This window comes from Onychomys torridus, chromosome 6 (genome assembly GCF_903995425.1).
Source record: "Onychomys torridus chromosome 6, mOncTor1.1, whole genome shotgun sequence".
In the NCBI taxonomy this organism is placed as follows: Eukaryota; Metazoa; Chordata; class Mammalia; order Rodentia; family Cricetidae; genus Onychomys; species Onychomys torridus.
Genome location: NC_050448.1, coordinates 114,457,740 through 114,480,362, shown reverse-complemented (window position 1 = coordinate 114,480,362; position 22,623 = coordinate 114,457,740). Strand labels below are relative to the sequence as shown.

General features: G+C 38.2%; 1 protein-coding gene across 1 annotated transcript in view; it reads right to left on the bottom strand.

The window, feature by feature from the left end:
• The window catches only part of Stpg2 (sperm tail PG-rich repeat containing 2), a 433,963-nt gene that overhangs the window by 329,244 nt on the left and 82,096 nt on the right, over positions 1-22,623 (bottom strand). Inside the window, exons 7-9 of the mRNA XM_036189290.1 lie at positions 13,361-13,468; positions 10,474-10,630; positions 2,693-2,853 (exon numbers count right to left, since the gene is read on the bottom strand). Of these exons, the coding sequence (XP_036045183.1) occupies positions 2,693-2,853; positions 10,474-10,630; positions 13,361-13,468 (426 nt within the window). The remainder of the gene's footprint in view (positions 1-2,692; positions 2,854-10,473; positions 10,631-13,360; positions 13,469-22,623) is intronic.

The window sequence follows — 22,623 nt, the reverse complement described above, 5'->3', positions numbered from 1 at the left end:
TATTATACAAGAGAAGAACAATGCCAAACTGAAAATAATGAACTCATGGTACAATTTACACTAAGCATAGCAAAATGTTCTAAACACTACTAAAATTCAAGAAAGGTCCCTTAAAATCACCAAGGTAGATTTAATGTGCTATTTTTATACTCATAATTAAAATATGTTTGTATCAAACTGAATCTTTATTAAAGAAAAAATATATAAAAAGATATGTGAGAAAATGTTTGAAATTGGGCTTAGAAATACTAAAAAATAAACCTGCCAATCAAAAGAATAAAAACCTTTAGAACAGACATAGTCATGTTAAACTTGTTCATTCAGCAACTCCTTAATAAACTGGTGGCTTTAATGGGAAATAGGTTGACAAAACCAGATAGTTACTGAAGACTGTCAGATACACTGAGGGGTCGGGGTATTAGAGGAAAAAAATAAAATAAAAATGTCTATAAATTAGTTAAATGTGGATACCAGAGTCTCCTATTATATCCTGTTACAAGTTACTAAGTACTGTTAGTTTCAGGTGCTAACAGAAGACACAGGCTTCCAAGCCAGAGACAAAGGACTTGTTACCCATCCTAATAGAGCATGTGTCAGCAGCCCTGTGCCAGGCTTCCCTGTCCAGAGGACACGCTAGAGACCAGACAGGTGGGACCAATGGGTACCGTCAGGTTTGGTTTTATCCCAGGTCTCCGGGCCATCCAGCCTCTGGTCCTGGCCCTCCAGGCAGTGTCAGGGGTGGGCTCCCTCTCATGACATGGGTCTCAAGCTGGACCAGTCATTGGATGGCCACTCCCACAGTCTCTGTGCCACCCTTAGCCCAGCACATCCTATAGGTAGGACAGACTAGAGGTCAAAGGTTGTGTGGCTGGTTGACTTCCCAATCCCTCCACTGGAAGTCTTGCCTGGTCACACGAGATGACCAGTTCAGGCTACACATCCACTATTGCTAGGAGTCTTAGCAAGAGTCAACCTTATAGAGTCCTGGGAGTTTCCCTTGTACCAGGTTTCTATCCGACCCCAAAATGCACCCACCTTCCAGCCATCTCTTTCAATACTCTCCCCCTCAATCCATTCCCAACCTGATCCTTCATGTTCCATACCTACCAGTCCCCTGTCCACCCACAAAATCCCTTCTATTTCCCCTTCCCATGGGAGTTCCATGCATCCCCCATGGGCCTTCCTTGTTACTCACCCTCTCAGTTTATTCATGATAGGCTTCTTATCATAACATCAGCAAGGAGAGGGCAAAAGACCTCTCCCCTTAAAGATCAAAGTGCAAAGTACCAAGTGTAGACCTTTCAAAACACCTGTTCACCATGCCCCATGGCAAAGAATCTTGTAATTAGGCCTTGAAGTATAAGATACTGGTAACCATGCCTTTACCCCCTATTATGCAGCCTTAGAGAGCAACATAAACTCTGACCCTAAAACCTGGAAACAAACTGGAATCTTTGTGGGCTCCCACACACTTATGAGTACATACTATGTTTGCCTTTCTGTGTATGGCTTACCTTACTCAGGATAATTTTTTTCTAGTTCCATCCATTTGCCTTTAAATTTCCTGATGTCATTGTTTTTAACAGCTGAATAAAAGTCCATTGTGTAAATGTACCATATTTTCATAACTATTCTTCTGGTGAAGGACATCTAGGTTATTTCCAGGTTCTGGCTATTATGAATAAAGCTGCTATGAACACAGTTGAGCAAGTGTCCTTGTGTTATGATTGAACATCCTTTGGGTATATTCCCAAGAGTAGTACAGCTGGGTATTGAAATCCTTAAACATATTATATTCTAATTTATTTGCACTGTTAGTGCTATTACTTCATCTTAGAAGCATGTTATACATATTAAATACTTGCACAAGAATGCCACTTTGTAACCAAAGAAATGGCTCAGTGGGGAAAGACACTTGCACCCAAGGCTGAATCTCACAGTGAAGGTAGAAAGCTGACTCCTGAAAGTTATCCTCTGGCCCACACAGACATCCCATGGCATGTGAAAACACACACACACACACACACACACACACACACACACACACACACACACAAATGTTTAAAATACCCTTATGTAATCCAATACCATTTACAGTGAATGTACACTAATAAAAATTTTATAATTATATTATATTCTACATAATTATATTGTACATACTTGTGTATAATCTGTGTGATATTATATAATTACATATCATACATTATACATTATAAAAAATATGTTCCATGAAGCTGCCCTAAGCCAAAACCTCCCTCCTGGCCCAACTGCTGGCCTTTCCCACAAATAACCTTCTCATTAGAAAACTTACCATTTTTAAACTAGCTGTCTAGTTAACTCTCCCTAACCCTTAAATATTATGTGCTAGATATCTCCATTTCTTGGTTTGAAGTTATGGACCTTCACCTTTCTGATTACTTTTTCCCTGAACATACCTTTAATGCAGATATTTTTTTTCAAATGTGATATCTGTAATCTCTAGAACTTCAGTTTGTAACTTATTTATTCCACTGTCATTCATCTACTAATTAATGTGATTGGACTTCACATACGGAACATAGTAATAAGAATAGCTTACCATACTTTCCTAGCAATTCTATTACAACATGAAACTTTAGAGAGCTTTAACAACTTAGTGTTGCATATAAACATATTATTTATAAAGAATAACATCTTGCCATTAACATATCACCTGATAATCACAAGGTCCTGGACCACTGGAAACCTCTTTCTCAGCTATGCTCAAAGTTTGAGGGGCAGAAAAAACAAATCTGGTTTTCTTTGGTTTCTTCAAGCAGTTGTTTCGAACCTTGGCAATTGTAGTGTTGCTTGAAATATCATAAAAACCAGGACCTAAAATTATGAAGAACATTACGTATAAGAATAAGTACACTTTTAAAAAACTTTTTGAACTCAGTAACATTAAGTAAAATCTTTAGAGAGAGGTCCACATATTTCTGGCTAAAGCAGAATGGTACAGACACTGTTTTAAAATTTATCAAGGGCTCACAAAGTCAGTGAGTAAATGGGAATGAATGTCGGAAACATGCACAGAGAGCAGTAACAAAACTCTAGATGACTCCACTTACACAAAAATTTAGAAAACTCAGGTTCAGAACAGTTGCCTGTGGACAGGCATGGGGGTGAACATTAATGCATGTGAGAAACTTTAAAGAGTGACGGGATTGTTCCAAAACTTGATAATAACAATGGTCGCCTAGGCTGGCAGCTGGATACCATTTGAAAGCCACATACTATCCTGAGCTGCAGTGACCACTCCAGGAAATCACTGACAAAAGAAATCTTCAGTGTGCTGAGAAGGAACACCCTGAGAACTGCAAGAGCTACATTCTTCCCTAGTGACAATATCCTGGACCCAGAAGACATCAAAGCAGAACTAGCAAAGGAAAGTATTCCTTCCGTAGTAATTCTCCACAGCCTAAGTCACCTAAACATCCTCCTCTTGCCTTTAAGAAGACTCCCTAAATCCACACCTAATGAAACACACTCTGATCTTTACGAGTGTCCTAGTTTGGTTTCTGTTGCAGTGGTGAAAAAAAAAAAAAAAAAAAAACACATTGACCAAAAGCAACCAGGGCCTAAGAACAGTCAGATCGAAACAAATACAAATACTTCAGTGTCTGTTGTCTGTGCCCTGAGACTTACAAACTTCTGGGATCCTATTGGTGAAATTATCAAGGCCACTCCATGTAGTTAAAATGGAGGTTTATTTTGTGGGGTAGCTTACAAATGAAGGGGTAGGTTGCAGGGTCTGGCAAAGGTAGGGCGCAGTCCAGCGGTGTTCTCTGGAGAACTCTGCTCCATCTACCTACAGCCTCCAGGGTCCTGGAACCAAGAGAAGCCTCTCCTCTCGATCCTGGGTCATAAGCTTCCTCCCTCAGCCCTGCCTTGTGGGCATGACCATTACCGAAGCCTCAATGGTTGTTGGAACTTCCAGGACAAGGCTGGGATGCCTACCCACTACATCTCCCCCTTTTATCTAAATAAGAAGGTTCCAACCTAATACAAGACTGTATACAAAGAAATGGTTATCAAATATTGTCTAGGAGTAATGAGGGATAATGACCTAGATAAGTTGGAACTACAATCAATGCAAACAATATCAAGCAAAAAACACATACTAAAATCCAGGGAAGTCTAGAGCGTGGGTAGGTGGCATGTTACAAAGATCATTTCAAAAGGTGTTGTATCCTAAAGAACCTGAGTCTAATATTAAATATATTCTATCAAACAATATATATATTCTATCTATTTTATATATATATATATATATATATATATATATATATATATATATATATATATATATATATATATATATATATATAGTTGTAACTATAACTGCTGGTCTTCAACCTCATCAAAGACCTGAGAAGGAATATAATAATACCTGAGAAATGGGAGAAGGACACAAACAACTTTCAGGAGTCTTGGAAGAGTAGATAGAGACAGCTGGCAACCTGGACCTAATGTTTCTCAGCATCGTTGCTGCATTCAAATTGGCTACAGACCATTTTCAGAATCAGGAATTCTGAAAGACCATCTTACCCTGTCTTGGCAGAGTACAGTGGTCGTTTCCTTGTGTCCCGCTTGTCCAGAAAGGGCAGCATTCATACTGTACTGTGGGATGTTCTGTATGTCAAATGTGTTGCTCTGATTGGTTAAAATAAATAAAGTACTGATTGGCCAGCAGCCAGACAGGAAGGATAGGGTAGGCGGGACAAAGAGAAGAGAATTCTGGGAAGTGAAGGCTGGAGCGGGGAGACACCGCCAGCCACCAAGATGACAGGAAAGATATAAGGTACTGGTAAGTCACAAGCCACGTGGCAAAGTATAGATTAATAGAAATGGTCTAAATATAAGAGTAAGAGTTACAATGAATGATAGGCCTGACTAATGGCCAAGCAGCACTTCATTTATTTTAACCAATCAGAGCAACATATTTGACATACAGAACATCCAACAGCACTTCCCCTTTTCTTTTTATCAAAAAGCAAGGTTTTATCTTTTATATAGTAAAATTATAGATAACAAAATAATTATCAAGCAAGAATTACAGTTACAATATTAAAGAAGATATCCTATCTATCTTATATTTGTGAGTCTAAGGTTTTATATCTAACTTATCTTTTATCATAACTGAGGAAATTTTAACTATCTAGTCCTCAACCACATCAAAGGAACAATTGTCTCTCACATCAACAGAATTCTAAGTTACTTAAATGCCATATACTCTAGGTCCATGAAGTGTTTGAAGATTACCTGTCCATCCAACCTATGTATTTATAAATCTGGATAACCTAACTAACATAATTATAGAGATGGCAAGCATAGGTGACAATAAAGCTATAAGTCTTATCTACCTAAACAACCTAAGGACTAAGGCTTCATGTAAACAAGACAAACAGTCTGTAAGCAAATGTACAATAAAAAGACAATGACTTTAAAATTGTGATAATAAACAAAATATCTTTAACAGAGGTAGGAATGTATAGTGTAATATGCAATATGATAATAATCCTAAATATATATGAGTATCCAGAATATCCTAAACAGAAGTAGAAAATACATACAGTATGACAGATATAAATTTACATTTGTATCAATATACAAATATTTCAAATAAGAGTAAAAATGTGTGTACATTATAACAAACATAGTTCTATATTTGTATCAATATAAAAATGCTGTTTGGACAGTGGCCAGGCAGGAAGTATAGGCTGGACAAGAGAAAAGAGAATTCTGGGAGGTGGAAGGCTGGGTAGAGAGAGACTCTGCCAGCCGCCGCCATGACAAGGAAGATGTAAGGTACAGGTAAGCCACAAGCCACGTGGCAAAGTATAGATTAGTAGAAATGGGCTAAATATAAGACTAAGGTCTAGACAATGGTAGGCCTGAGCTAATGGCCAAGCAGTTTAAATAATTAAGTGTCTGTATGATTATTTTATAAAAGAGTTTGGGCAGCTCCACTTCTCCTGCCCTGTTACTCATACATAGCACACAGCTTTTCTTGGAGACTTACATTGGCTCCATTCCACACCTACCACTACAACAGAGATTGCCTCTCCTGAGGTTGCTTCATGGACTCAAAACCCTGCTTCAAAATGCCAACTTCAACTTGTCTCCTCAACAGTTTCAGGCCTGGGTGGGGCCTCCACTACAACTGAGGCTACACCTGCCTCAATGGCCCCCTGGCTTCTCTATGGGGATTCCAACCTTCCCAAATAGTGCCAAGCCTCATCTACTCTCTATGATCCCTTTATACCTTCCAACTCAGTACCATGTAGGAGACTTACTACCCATTACCAACTGCAGCTACCAGCATGAGATCCAGCCTTGACTCCCTAGACCACATTGTCTGTGTGCTGATGCTGAGAGATTACATCTCTGAATATTTCACCTCACGAATGCTGGTATCATATCAATCACAACTGATTCTTCAGCCAATGCTAACCAGAACCAACTTTCCTAGTAAAGTAAACCTTCTACTTCCACAGATTCTTAATCCAGTCATACTAATGGTCTTAATAGAGTCTTTGCTTCTCTCTGAAACTTCATAAGCCAGGACTCCAACCTCCACATCTCTCCCAACATCCTGTCTTCCAAGCTTCCATAACTTCTGAGCATTCAATGGTTTTGTCTGTCCTTAAGCTCCAAAACCCTCCCAAGAAACACAATCAGGTCCATCAGAGCAACACCTCCATCAGAGCAAGATCTCTGCACTGGTTTTCTGTTCTAGTTTGGTTTCTTTTACTGTAGGAACCTGGGGGACAGAAACTGAAGCAGAGACCATAAAGGAACATTGCTGAGTGTCTTGCCTCCCCTGGCTTACTCAGCTACATTTCCTATATAGTCCAGGTCCACATATCCAGGAATGGTACCCAACAGTGGGCTGGGCCCACCTACAAGTAGCAAACAAAAGAAATATCCCATAGCTATGCCCAAGGGCTAATCTGGTGGAGGGAATTCTTGAGTTGAGATGCCTCTCCTCAGCTAGGGTTGTGGCAAGTTAACAATAAATCTAGCCAACACAATTAGAATCTGTGCTACTCAATATTTAATTGTAAGTGCTGTTTTGCTTAATATAGCATCTGAGCCTCTTTGAATGACAGCTGACTAATATATTTATCAAGATCATAGATCTACACTTAAAATTACTTCTATTATGTGTAAACTAAACCTCAATAGAGAATACATGAATAAACCACAAATCTAAACAATGGTAGGTTGGTGTAAAGTGTATTTATCATAAAAAAAATCTATCATCTAATTTTCCTGTCACCACACTTATTTTAGTTTTTCACTCCTTCCTTACAGTAAAAACCTCAAGAGTATTTTCTATAGTGGTAGTCTGAATAAGTAGAATTTCATATATTTTCCCTCAAAAGCAAATAAACAACTTTCTATGATTTTGAAAGTTCTTTGTTAAGATACTTGCAATGAAAAAAAAAAATGTATCTGTGGGACTGGCAGGTAAGAGAGATTTGTCCTGACTGTGGGCCAGGCAGGAAAATTCTAGCTACAAATGGAACCAATGTGTTAGCAAGAGTTTCCACCTAAAACCTGAGAAAAAAAAGATTCTAAAACAGAGTTAAAAACAGCTTCCTAGTTGTCTCTCTCAAGTTAGCAGCAGCCTGCCGGTTTGAGCTACTATGGCGGGTTCCTGGTGTGTGTGTCTGACCTGCCGTGTGGCGGGAATGAGGAGTCTACAAGAGGCACTTTACTCTGCTGCATGGTGGATTTAGCCTTTGCGAGTTAAAAAAATAAAATAAAATAAAAAAGGTTTCTGGACTATGTGCTGCTTTGATAGAACTGCTTCTGATAGTTGATGGTACACACGGCTCCAGCCCCAGAGCTGGCGGTAACTGTACCACCACCATGTTGGGAAGCAGAGCCAGCAGCCACAGCACAGGTTCAGTCTTAGAAATGTTGCAGTTTAAAGCAACTGATTCACAATAAGATAAATTCAGATGGAACAAGACTTTAAATGCTTTACAATGTGTGTAAAAATGTACATAGCCTTGAAAGAGAAAAACGAATATACACAGTTAAAAAAAAATAGATAGCTTTTAAAAATAAAGTCTTTAAAGAGATAGTAAAGGTAGTATAAAAATAAGCCACGTAAAGATGGATATCACACGGAGAATCTGGATTGTGTTGTCTTTGGGAGTTTTAACTATAGAAACAGATTTGATGGTAAAAGCTGTTGAGTTAAACAAATATGTAAATTTTAAAGGTACCCTGACTTCAAAATTTGGATATAAGGATATGTTGCTTTGGAAAAGAGTTTCTGCTTTTGTTTCCACAGAAAGCCAGAGGCTATGGATTTGCTCCAGATTAAGATACATCAGGTTTGATCAGCCAAGACTACCGAATGGTCTCTAATGACACCATGGCCCAGATGATCCAACATCCAAAACAGTTTCAAGGCAACTGGCTCAAATGATACACTCTCATAGACTACTCCATAATCCTAAAATTTTCTTTATGTCCCCATAAGATACAGCGCCCCCCTCCAGCAAGAAGTAGTAAGAAAAACTACGCCAAATTTCCCAAAATTATCAAGCTGGCTTTGGAGATGGAATTGGTTCACTCCTTCCCTAAACCCAGGCATATTGCTAAAAGAAAAGGTTAAGAGATTCTCGTGTCCCAAGTCAGAAGAATCCTCTGATGTGGGACAGAGAAAAACCAATATTTTTATTTAAATCAGGTTGATTATGAATGTGATCTCTTTCTAAAGAAGAAAAGGGGATATGATATAGATATAATAGGATGAAAGGGTAGATTAATGAACTTACTTTTAAAGAACAACAGCTTGTTTAAAATGTCTTACATTGGTATAGATTTTAGTCTATTGATACAAACTTAAAGTTAATTTTGTTATACTGTGTGTATATTTCTATTCTTGTTTAAGGTATTATGTTTGTACAGCTCATTTAAAATTGTAATGGATAATTAAAATAGATTAATAATTAGTCATCTATGATAATCATACTTGTAGCCATGTTAGTTAAGTCTTCTAGGTATACATAGATATATTTCAGATAGACAGGTAATCTTCAAATACTTCAAAGACCTATAGAATATGGCATTTAAAATATTTTTAAAATTTAGACTTTCTGGACAGTGAGACATATCTGCTCCTGGCAGCACCAATTTACTTCAGAGAGGAGGATGGGCATTGAAGACACTTCATATGGAGTTTATCTTCACCTTGGCAAAAATAGCCATTTGGGCAAGAAACTGTTCTTGCCTGGACTGCTTGATCAACTGGACATGCAGGACCCATAAAAAGGTGACCACTGAACTTTGCTTGACAAAATGGTCCTTCAGGTTCCTGCTTCACAGAGGAAACTGCCAGACATTCTACAGGACACTGAGAGAAGTGACCGAGAGACTCTAACCCTGTGGGCTGAAGACAAATGCCCCAACTTTACAAAGGAACATTAGGTGACTGTCCAGGCTGCCAGCTGTCTCTGTCTACCCTACAAGACTCCCAAAAGTTGCTTGCATCATTCTCCTGGTTCTCAGGTAATCAATATTATATCCTTCTGAGGTCTTTGATGTGGTTGAGGACTAGATAGTTAAAATTTCCTCAGTTATGATAAAAGATAAGTTAGATATAAAACCTTAGACTCACAAATATAAGATAGATAGGATATCTTCTTTAATATTGTAACTGTAATTCTTGCTTGATAATTATTTTGTTATCTATAATTTTACTATATAAAAGATAAAACCTTGCTTTTTGATAAAAAGAAAAGGGAAAGTACTGTGGGATATTCAAGTATGTCAAATGTGTTGCTCCGATTGGTTAAAATAAAACACTGGTTGGCCAATAGCCAGGCAGGATGATAGGTGGGACAAGCAGAGAAGAGAATTCTGGGAAGTGGAAGGCGAAGGCAGAGAGAGATACTGCCAGCCACCGCCATGACAAGAGAGATGTAAGGTACAGGTAAGCCACAAGCCATGTGGCAACTTATAGATTAATAGAAATGGGTTAATTTAAGATAGAAGAAGCAGATAACAAGAAGCCTGCCACGGCCATACAGTTTGTAAACAATATAAATTTCTGTGTGCTTTCTTGGTTGGGTCAGAGCAACTGTGGGGCTGGCAGGTAAGAGAGATTTGTCCTGACTGTGGGCCAGACAGGAAAACTCTAGCTACAAGTATCCTCTGAATAGTTCAGTTTTTCTTCATGAGAAGTCCATTTAGGTGAGTAAATATCCATTAGAGAAATAGGACATATTTGAATGAGTACTTCAAATTATGTGTGTCCTATTAAATTGGCTCTGTTACTTGATCTTACTAAAACTCCACTACATACTGATTTTTCTGCTTACCACATAGTACTGCCAAACATAGAACTTTAAGAAATTGAATTTTCTCATGTCTCCATCCTGTTCAAGACAGTGAGATACATACAATTAGAGTGAAATATTAACAGCAAACCTGGCATTTCCTCTGCCCTGGAGTCATGGATGAATCGGGCCGCACTTTGCCCAAATGGACAATTCTCTCCTGATCTTTTCTTTGAGTACTTCAAAGCAGTTCGTGTTTCATTATATGTGCCAGGAGCTGGGGCACTTGATTTGATGGTTGCAAATCTCTAGGAAAATAGACCAATTTAAAAGAAAAAAAAGAAAAAAAAAAAAAAACAGAAGATGCCACACTTAATTAGTTAAAAGCTGCCTTCTGAGTGATGCAGCATCTAGAGTCTATTTCTCCATGCAGCAAAGACAATACAGATGAATTAAGATCTTTTGGTCATTGAAACATGAAACACTTAGGTAGCGTTAGAAAAAGTCTCTGATGTACTAATACTGTTGTGTCTGTGTGTGCCTTGCTTCCTTTAGAAAGAAATAATGTTGAGATGAGATTCTAGTTCCAGATGATGGTATATGGACAGTTTTATCTTTGAAATATTCTTCACTTAGCAAAGAACTATATGATCTAACATGGTTTGTGTTATATTTTTGTGTACACACATGTGTGAGGGAGCTGGTGTGTGTGTGTGTGTGTGTGTGTGTGTGTGTGTGTGTGTGTGCGCGCGCGCGCACGCGCAAATGTCTGCATGTAGTGGTAGGGCAGAGGTCAAGTCAAAAGTCTTCTTCAATTGCTTCTCCACCTTAGTTTTAGAGGCAGAGTCTTTCATGAACCTGCAGCCCACTTGTTGCCTAGACTGGCTGGCCAGCAGGCCCCAGAGACCCTCCTGAATTTACCTTCTAATATTGATGTAGTCAAATACTGGTTTCCTGGAGCATGTCTATCTTTAACCCTATGCTATGGTAAAATGAAGAATTGCTCATATGTTTCATTAGCTTTTAGTCTTAGAAAGGTTTTTTAACTCTTTCTGTTCCTATTGATTTTTACCATTTGTGAATCTATAAACACTGACATGCTTCCAAAAGACAAACCACTCTTTTTTTAAAGGTACAGAGAAGAACTGATTGCTGCCTCTCATCTTCATGCTATTTCTGTGATCCTGCCTCTGTGGTGGGTAGAGGTTCACAATGTATAACATTTTCTTATTTCCATGGTGGAAATTCACCCACAGAGTGCCTAATTTCATATTCCCAGAATAATATCAACCAACTTGCAGAAGTCCTGGAAACCACCATTGCCTTTTGGAAGTGGATATGCATGCACGGTAGCACCTGAGGGCCATCCCAGATCTTTGCCATCCTTTCCCGAGAGCCAATAACACTGCTTTCTGGTTTAACCTCTGTGTGTGTTCATAAAACCAAGCAGCCGTGTGCGTGTTTTCCTTCTGTCCTTCTTCCTTCTACAAAATTTATGTGTATCAAATATTTTTTTGCATTTTGTAAAATTAATTAAATATTAAGGCCAACGAAATTGATCTCTAAGAGGAACAGGAGAAGAACAGGTTGGCTACTGGGTGTGTTGGTTTTTAAAATGCCATGAACAATTCTAAAGTGCATCCAGAACTTGGAACCATGGTAACGAAGAAAAAAATGTGTTTTGTAAGGTTTTATATGAAAACATGAGGAGATTCATTATATTTTCATAAAATACTAGATCATTCCTGAAATATGTCTAAAATTTCCCAGAAATATAACCATATTTACTCATATAAAGCAGAAAATCTGACCCCTAAGTCTGCCTTCTTCATTGGATTGTTTCTTTTTCTATTGTGATAATTAATCTATCTTTTCATATACAACTAAACACACTACCTCTATGAGACAATCATGTTTGGTTTTATCTCCCCTGTGTCCTCTGCCATTAGTCTGTCTTTCACTATCATTAATTTAAATAAAATTATTATTTTTCTTTTCCATTCATAAAATATAATTTAAATGAATGATGCCAAATGACATAAAATTAGAACTACATATCAGATGAATGGAAGTTGCATGAAACTCAAAAGTGCTAGTTATAAACTGCATTTTTAAAACTCAAGGGCACACACATACACACACTGCCCTTTTTATATCCCTCTCATGCAGTGCCTTAAGTACTATTAAGTTGCTCAAGACTAAAATCTAATATTCACTCTTGAGCCTCTCCATTCCCTCAATACAACCTCTAACTCATTAAAATGTAATCTTAATTATATCTATAAAATATATCTTTAATCTATCTACCTGTCTCCAAAGAGGAGATCTTAAATATATACTGAAAGCAAAGTAGTTGTCTATAGTCACCTGAAAGTTAATAACTTTCCCAAGTTAAATAATCAGAGCTGCACATAACACAAGTGGATAAATTTCACGACCACCTTATCTGGAGGCTGCTGCATCCATCATAACTGTTTGTCAGTCTCTTCATTTTCTTGCTCTAGAAATACCACAAACACCTTTTGGTCTGCTTAGGATGCTCCTTGAATGACGTGAAGTGGTTGCTATGGAACAGATGCTCTGACTGCAGTATCACTGGTAAAGGTCCCCGTGGCAGTTACATGTGTGACCCATGGCAGGTATAACAGAACACCTTTATACCATTCTCCAAAAGTGACATATTTCCACATGGGCTACACTTAATCCCCCATGCATGCATTAGCAAAATTAGGATTCAGAATAAAATGGGTATTTCTGATCATCTGAACTGAATGTTCACATATGCAAAATTTGATTAATAGAAATGTTTAATAGATATTCCCAATTGAAATATTTGTTCATGTATTATTGTTAATATTCAGTCTTATTTCACAAAACTCTATCCGTAATTTTGCAATGTTTTGGCCTGACCATGCCCATTTCTAATTTGCTGTATGTTATTTTGCTATTTACAATTTCCTTAAACACCTTTGGATTTCTAATGGGATTCACATCATGCCTATTACACTATGTATATGAAAATGGCTATACGCAATTACCTCTGATTCAGAGAGAAAAACGGAAGATTCATCATTTATATTTGCTGTCATACTTTCTGTCTTATCAAATTGACTTTTAATTTCATATTTTCCAGGTCCTGGTACTCCCTAAGTTACAGGAAGAAAGAAATACATTTAAGAAAAGATTTTTGTTCTACAATACCTAAAAAAGACTGGATAATTCTTACAGGCTATTAGCAAAGCTTGTCATTAAGAGGAAAGCAAGGGGGAAACTTCCTAACAGCAGAAAAAAGGAAGAAACAATGTCCTGGGCAAAGCTTCAGTTGGCCCTGAAAGCACACTGCCTGGAGCTTTGCTGCCCTCTGCTGATAAAGTCCTAGTTTTTCACATGGCTAACTATAAAAAGAAAGAAAAATGACTTCAATTGTCATTTCATTTCAAGGTATAGAGCTAGCCTTCCTCTTAAAACTGTCTCTGGCTTAGAGTGGAGCTCAGCAGGAGAGCTCCTGCTTAACATGGGAACAGGGTTCATCACAAAGCAGCAACAGCAGGAAAACTTCACAGTCTTCTCAAACTCCCATTAATCAATATCCAAACAATAGGCAACAGGAAATGTTTTATTTTAAACACGAATGCTTAATGTAAAAATCTAAACTTTTACTTGAATACCTTTCAATAAATAAAAATTTGTAACTGAAAGTTTTTCTGTGTTCCTGCCCGGTGGCCCTATGGTCCCACAGCCATTCAGACCCAAGTAAACACACAGAGGTTTATATTAATTAAAACTCTCAGCCATTAGCTCAGGCTTACTAATGACAAGCTCTTACACTTAAACTAACCCATTTCATTAATCTATATATTGCCATGTGTTCCATGTGGCTTTACCTGTGTGCCATTACATGCTGCTCCCTGGACTGCAGACTGGCTGGCATCCTGACTCAGCCTTCTTCTTCCCAGAATTCTCCTTCTCTGTTTATCCTACCTATACTTCCTGCCTGGCTACTGGCCAATCAGCATTTTATTTATCAACCAATCAGAGCAACACATTCAGAGCATACAGAACATCCCACAGCAAAAATCTTATTAATCACAGAACTGAGTTCCTTATTATTATAGTAAGACAAGATAAAACAGATGATAGATTAGATAGAAGATGATAGATAGGTGATAGATAGATAGATAGATAGATAGATAGATAGATAGATAGATATTCATCAGCAAATACCTTATTACCTTCATACAGCATTTTTGGTGATAGAAACAAGTAAATAAAGTTAAATTCGCATCTTTTCATATATCTCTCATTTGGTTTTCCACAGGTAAAGAATTTCTTCCTGAAAGTCTGTGAAATATTGCCATTCTGGCATGACAGAACCAATGCAATCATAACATTACAGCAGCTGTGGCTACCTCCAGTGAGCTTACACAGACTGGATCTGTCAACAGTCAATCACAGATCAATGAAGGGTTCATAGGGCCCTACCCTTCACTACTGAACTATTAGCATAGAATGGATACTGAAGAGGGGTAGACATCATTTCAGTAACTCAACCACTGATGCATCACACTCCCATGTTCAATTCCAAACCCATGGCCACATAGACAAACCTAGTTAAACTCAGCAAGTTACAAAATAAAGCAAATCCCAGTAATTAGGAGGTAGATACAGTTGAATCTCCATGAGTTCAAAGCAAACCTGGGCTATATAGACAGTTTCAGGGAAGCCAGGGCCCTGTGACAAAAAAAATATATATATATTTTACTTGGAGGAATGGAACTTTTGTGGTGGGAGTTATATAGGAAAAGATGGCTACTAGAGAAGAAAAGTATTCATCAATTTTCTTCACCTGTAAAGTACTTACTTTACTTCCAGCAAAACAGCAGGACACAAAATTAATATACAAAAATTAGTAGCCTTCTTATATACAAATGACAAATCAACTGAGAAAGAAATCAGGGAAACAGTGCCTTTCACAATATCCAAAGACAAATAAAATATCTTGGGGTAACTCTAACCAAACTGCAAGACTAGTGTGGTAGTTTGAATGAAAATGTCCCCATAGGATAATAGGGAGTGGCACTGTTTGGAGGTGTGGCCTTGTTGGAGTAGGTACAGACTTGCTGGAGGAAGCGTATCACTAAGGGTCAGGCTTTGAGGTCTCAGATGCTCAAGTCAGGCCAATGGCTCATGGTCTCTTCCTGCAGATCCAGAGTATAGAACTCTCAGCTCCTTCTCTAGCACCATATCTGCTGGCATACCACCATGCTTCCCACCATGACAATGATGTATTAAATTTCTGAAACTGTAAACCAGCCACAATTAAATGTTTTCCATTATGAGAGATGCTGTAGTCATGGTGTCTCAGAGTAATAGAAACCCAAAATAAGACAACTTGTACGATGAAAACTTTAAGACATTGAAGAAAAAATTAAAGAAGATATCAGAAGATGGAAAGCTCTTCCATGCTCACAGATCAGTAGGTTTAATATAGAAAAAATGGCCAACCTATCAAAAGCAATCTACAGATTTAATGCAATCCCTACCAAAATTCCAACACAATTCTTCACAGAAATTAAAAGGACAATTTTCAGCTTCATATGTAAATAAGCAAACAAAAAATAGGATAGCTAAAACAATCTTGAATAATAAAAGAACTGGTTGAGGTATCACTCACTCTGACAACTAATTGTACTTCAGAGTTGTAGTAATAAATATAATACAGTATGATATTAGCACAAACACAGACACATTGATCAATGGAATTGAATTGAAGATCCATACATAAATCCACATACCTATGAACAACTAATTTTTGATAATGAAGGCAAAAATACATATTGGGGAAAAAACAGCATCTTCAACAAATGGTGCTGGTAAATCTAGATGTCTGTATGTCTTCTGAACACAAATCGATTCACACACCCTCCACAAAGCTCAACCTGAAATGGTTCAAAGACCTCAACATAAAACCAGATACAGAGCCTGATAAATGAGAAAGAGGGGAATAGCTTTGATCTCATCAGCACAGGAGAAGAGTTCCTGAACAGAACACAGATAGTGCAGGCACTAAGATTAATAATTAACAAGTGGGACATCATGAAACAGAAAAAGTTTCTTAATAGCAAAAGACACCATCATTCAGACAATGTGGCAGCTAACAGAATGGGAAAAGATTTTACCAATTACACATCCAATAGAGGGCTAATATCTAAAATATATAAAGAACTAAAAAAAATGGACATCAAAAAATTAATAACCAGCCAAGCGGTGGTGATGCACACCTTTAATCCAAGCACCCGGGAGGCAGAGCCAAGTAGATCACTGTGAGTTTGAGGACAGCCTGGTCTACAGAGTGAGATTCAGGACAGACACAAAAACAACACAGAGAAACCCTGACTCAAAAAAAAAAAAACAGAAAGAAAGAAAAAATAATAACCAAATTAAAAACTGGGATACAGATAGAAACAGAGAATTCCAAAGAGGAAACATATTACTGAGAAGCATGCAAAGAAATATTCAACATCCTTAGTTATCAGGGAAATACAAATCAAAACTACTTTAAGAATTAATCTTAAACACACCAGAACGGCCAAGATCAATAAAACAAATGACAGCTCTTGATGGTGAGGACATAGAGTAAGGGGAACACTCATCCATTGCTGGTGGGAAAGCAAATTTGTACAACCATTAAGGAAACCAATGGGATTGTTCCTCAAGAAAATTGGACTTGATCTACCTCAAGATCTAGCTATAGCACTATTCACCAAAGACTGCTTCATCCTACTATAGAGACCATGTTCATTACTGCTCTATACATAATGGCCAGAAATTTAAAATAGCCTAGATGTCAATCAATAGATGATGGATAGAGAAAATGTGGTACATTTACACAATGAGATACTACTCAGATATCAAAATATAATAATTTGCAAGTAAATTCACAGAGCTAGAGAAAAAAAATCCTATGTGAGGTATCCCAGACCCATAATGACAAATATGGTATGTATTCACTTACATGTGGATGTTAGCTGTTAAATCACTGGTAAGCAAACTACAATCCATATAACCAGAGATTAGGTATAGAGTAAGGGACTAATGGGGAGGGAGGATCTTCCCCTAAGATAAGGAAATGGAATAGATTGTTATGGACAGATGAGGTGAGGAACTGGAATGGGAGGATCAAATGGGAAGGAGGAGAAAAAAAGAAACTATGGAGAGGGACAGCAAAAATTATAGCCACAGGAGGAGTCAGTCATATGGAAACATGCTACAGTGGAAAATTCCTAAAATATGTATGTAGGAAGGTGGTCTAAATGAAACTGCCAAATAATTGAGGAAATGGAACCCCAACTAGACATCTCATGTCACCAAATAAGGCTCCCAATATCTTGGATTTCATTACATCTAATCAAAGTGTTGGCCACAGGGGCCCCCATAGAAATCCTCAAACTACCTAGGCTATTGTCAAGGCTCTTGGTTGCTCTCCACAAACTGGTAGTAAAGCCCCATTGCTGAAGACAAAACCTACACAACCTATTGAACTTGAAAAGTCAGGCTGGAGCCTACATAGAGCCTTCACCCCTACATGCTAGTGCCATTGGTACAGAAAGGTACTCTGCACACTACCAAAGGAGAGCGGTAAACACAAACCCAGCTACAAACCCTTCTGTCTACAATGATGACCCACATGCAGTCTGAGCATGTGCAAAAGTGACACAAAGCTTATGGGAGTATCTGATTTGATTAAAGGCCCACTGCGTAAGATGGGACCTATCCTTGACACTGCTCAGCTGGCCTAGAACCTGATACTAGACCCAGGGGTGTTGTTTTACTCTTGGCTTAGTGACCACACCTTAATCTACTGATATTTTAACTATTGTCTGCACCCCACATCCTCTCAGTAAGCACCCTGCCTCTCAGACCATAGTCTGGTGGGATTTCCAGTCCCACTGGTACCAGCTAGGTCACAGCCACCAAATGTAGGTTTTAACTAGTTCTCCATCATTCTATTTACCAATAAAGACTTGGGAATCAGATGTTGGAGTGAAAAGTACCTAGATCAGAGAAGCTGAGAAGCAACCAGCTGACCTTCCTTTTTGGCTGGAGACTCAGCAAGCAAAGTGTCTCTCCACTCATCCCAAACTGAAAGACAGCAAATCTCTAAGTCCCTTCCCTACTCCGTCCTGTGCCCCTTTTTATGTCTTCCTGGTTCCTCTGTCCTGTCTATGGCTGATCCCTATCAACTAGTTGCTGGCTCTGCCCCCTGGTCCAAGATTAATTTTACTTACATGTAGTGGGTAGCCATTCCAGCTTTGAATGCCTTCCATTTCTCAGATATTATTATATTCTTTCTCAGGTCTTTGATGAGATTGAAGACTAGCAGTTATAGTTACAACTTAGTATATGTATATAATATCTTAGATAGAACATATTAAGTATTAGATTCAGGTTCTTTAGGATAGGACACCTTTTGGAATGATCTTTGTAACATGCCATTTACCCACGTTCTAGACTTCTCTGGATTTTAGTATGTGTTTCTTGCTTGATATTGTTAGCACTGATTGTAGTTCTAACTTATCTAGGTCATTATCCCTCATTACTCCTGGACAATATTTGATAACCATCCCTTTGTATATAGTCTTGTATTAGGTTAGAACCTTCTTATTTAGACAAAAGGGGGAGATGTAGTGGGTAGCCATTCCAGCTTTAATCTGGAAGTTCCAACCCCCATTGAGGCTTCGGTAATGGTCACGCCTACAAGGCGGGAGTGAAAGAGGACATTGAAGACCCAAGTTCCAGATGCTTGGTTCCAGGGCCCTGGACGCTGGAGATAGATGGAGCAGAGTTCTCCAGAGAACACGGCCGGACTGCATCATACCTTTGCCAGACCCTGCAACCTACCTATCCCTTCATTTGTAAGTTACCCCACAAAATAAACCTCCCTTTTAAATACGTGGAGTGGCCTAAATAATTTCACCAATATTTACACAGTCTCACAGTGCGATCAAATACCCATGACACAGAATAAATCCAAATACTACTGTTCTGCTAAAGGAAGATAACAATAAAATAATTCCTAACAACATTCTGCTATACTCATAGTCCAGTATCTTGCTCAGCCATCATGAAAAAAGCTTTCTGCTATGGTAGATGGAAACAAATACTGAGACCTACAGCCACAAAACGTACAGAGTGAGTGACCTTGAAACAATCCTAAATGGGATGTCTCCATAAAATCCCTCCACTTACAGCTCAGGAAGCCTGGCAAAAGAGGGGAGGCAGAAAGATTGTAAGAGCTGGTGGGGATGAAAAACATCAAGGAAATAAGTCCTTTTAAACACAGCAATACCAATGCACATATGAACTCACCGAGACTGTGACAGCCTGCACAAGACCTGCACAGGTGTAAGCCAGGTGAGACCCCAGTGCTGAGAGAAGTGCAACAAGTCCCCACCTAACTCAAAAGCTGACCACTCACAAATGGAGTTTTTCTCTAACAGAGTCTCACTAGACGCATAAACCACTCTTAAGAGAAAATAAATGGCAAACATACACACACACACACACACACACACACACACACACACACACACACAAATGGCATCTTTGGTCTGTGTCTCATAGTGTTTTGTCAGGGTATTTTTTTTTCTTTCTCTCTCTTTTAACATTACAGATCCTTTGTAGGATGTCTCAAGTCAATACTGGGTCCTACAATATTCTCATATTTCAATTCATTAGAAATTCAGCAGTTTTCTCAGAGAGGCATGGAAGCTATAGATATTGTGAGCTCAGGGGTAAAACGTTGCCTGAGGGGACTAGAGAGATGGCTCAAAGGTTAAGAGTATTGCTTGTTCTTACAAAAGGTCCTGAGTTCAATTCCCAGCAACCACATGGTGGCTCACAACCATCTGTAATGAGATCTGGTGCACTTTTCTGGACTGCAGGGATATGTGCAGACAGAACACTGTATACATAATAAATAAATAAATCTTTTTAAAAAAAAGAAAGAAAGAAAGAAAGAAAGAAAGAAAGAAAGAAAGAAAGAAAGAAAGAAAGAAAGAAAGAAAAAGAAAAATGTTGCCTGACGTTCCATTGTCTCAAGCTTGTGAAAATATCAGAAATAATCTTATCTGATATTAGGTCTTAACATTGTGAAATAGTTGAATTTCGGTGTAAATTCTGTCATTTCCACAAACTTATTATTCAAGGTCTTTCCTACACAATTACTTTTAGCTACTTCTAGCTATCTTTCAGAAGCTCCTGCAACAAACAAAGATGACTATTATGTGAATGTGTGAAAGAAAAAGAAAACCTAGAAATGGTGGTTTATGAGGCTCTATATTGGAAAAGTCTACTTATGAGATGACTGACTAGATACAGGACAAGTTGGAGAGTGGAATTGTATAAGTACATCACTGAACAAAGGAATTTCTCAAGGGCTCTAAGACTTTGTGAGACATGGAAGCCAAAGGCATGGGGCAACCCCCAGGACTGCTCCAAAAACAGTGCACAGCTGAGAAACTTAGAGTTTGATTGTTCAGTAGCCTGGGGTAAAATGACTAGGTGTGGGGTCCAGCTGAGGAGCCAGACTTTCAACAACTCACGGAGCCTGAACATGCAAAGGGGCCACACTGTCCATGAGGGCCTGTGAGAACCAGTCCACCAAATTAGTGAGCACATGACCAAAAGCAAGTGTCTAGTTGCTGCTCTGTATTAAAAAGTACTAATTATCAAAAGAAAAACTCTTACTCGGCAATGAACCTCGTGATCGATATTAATAACCAACTTGTACATGTCCACTGGTGCAACAGCAGCATGAGCATCATGTTGGAATAATACCTGGCATCATTACCAGGCCTAAAACCTATAGCTAGACAGTTCATAAGTCATGGAAGTGGAGCTATTACTATTACTCTTCTAAATGTACATAGTATTAAACCAACACCTAATCACTACTTGTTACACCTACAGATAAAAGTATCTCTCTTTCCTTATTACAGAAACATCTACTTGCAATAGATAATGATTAACACAAAGACACACAACGGGTCATGGTGTAAAAAATAAGAGACTGCAGAATGCTCAGACCTAAATGGTACTTATATATTGTACTCTCTCCTCCTAAGCCTCAGGAATCATTATGGAAATGTGGGGGACTGCTGTAAGAGCCAGAGGCAGTGGATGACTAGAAGATAACACTGCCTTCTGGACATAGCCATCAGCTGCACATGCGAACTCACCATATTGTGACCTAGAACATTTGGGAAGCAAAGCTTGCCCTTGATGGGGGAAAAACTCTCCAATAAAACCTTAACAGAAACACAAGAAATATTTTAAAAGCAAAGCAATATGAACCCTCGCAAAAGCCATAACTATTCAACAACTAAAGTCAGACAGTAAATAAATAAAATCCAGATGGAGTTTACTAGTAAAAATAATCATTGACCTCAAAAAGAATACAAACAAGCAGATTAATTCATTGGCCCTGGAGAGGAAAGCCAGCAGCCAAGTTTGAATAATGCAACAAAATGATGTAAAAATCGCCGATACTGATGAAAATCTAAGCAACAGAGAGAAAAATTTAGCAAGGAAATTGACATTTTAGAACAAAAAATGTATGATCACAGTAAATGAAAAATTGAATTGAAAAAAAAATGCAGACACTACCAAAGATGTGATCAGGCAGAAGAATAAGAAGGTGGATGACAAGGTCAATTAATGTAGTCCTCTACATTCAAGTGTCACTAAAGGAAAAAACAAACATCATGACAGTAGCTCAGACTCCTGAGTATGATGAAGAAAGCAAACATAGCCATGCCAGGAGACACAAGCCTGTAACCCCAGAACACGAGAGAAGGAGGCAGGCAAGAGGACCATAAGGCTAACCTGCTGTACAAAGTGAATTCCAGGCAAGCTATGTAATGAGCCCTATCTCAAAAATAATTAGTAAATAACAATTATTGGTAATTATGATGATGGCAATTATGATAGTGATGATGAAACCCCTTTCTTTAATGCCACTGCTATTGTACTCTTTGTCTAAAATAAGAGTTTATTGGTGTTGTTTCGCTTTAGTAATTGAGCCCAATTTTCTTTTACTAGTGCAATCATGAAAAGTAGCAAATTGTTGTTTTAAGATACTATATTTTGAGATCATTTAGTATTCTGTAACAGATAACTAAAAGAACAGCTAATGTTTACCAATCACCTACTATTTGCCAGGCACTATTTCAATTTCAACTCACGGTTAAGAAAACCACAATACAAATAAATTATTTCCCAAAGTACCATAGTGTATAAG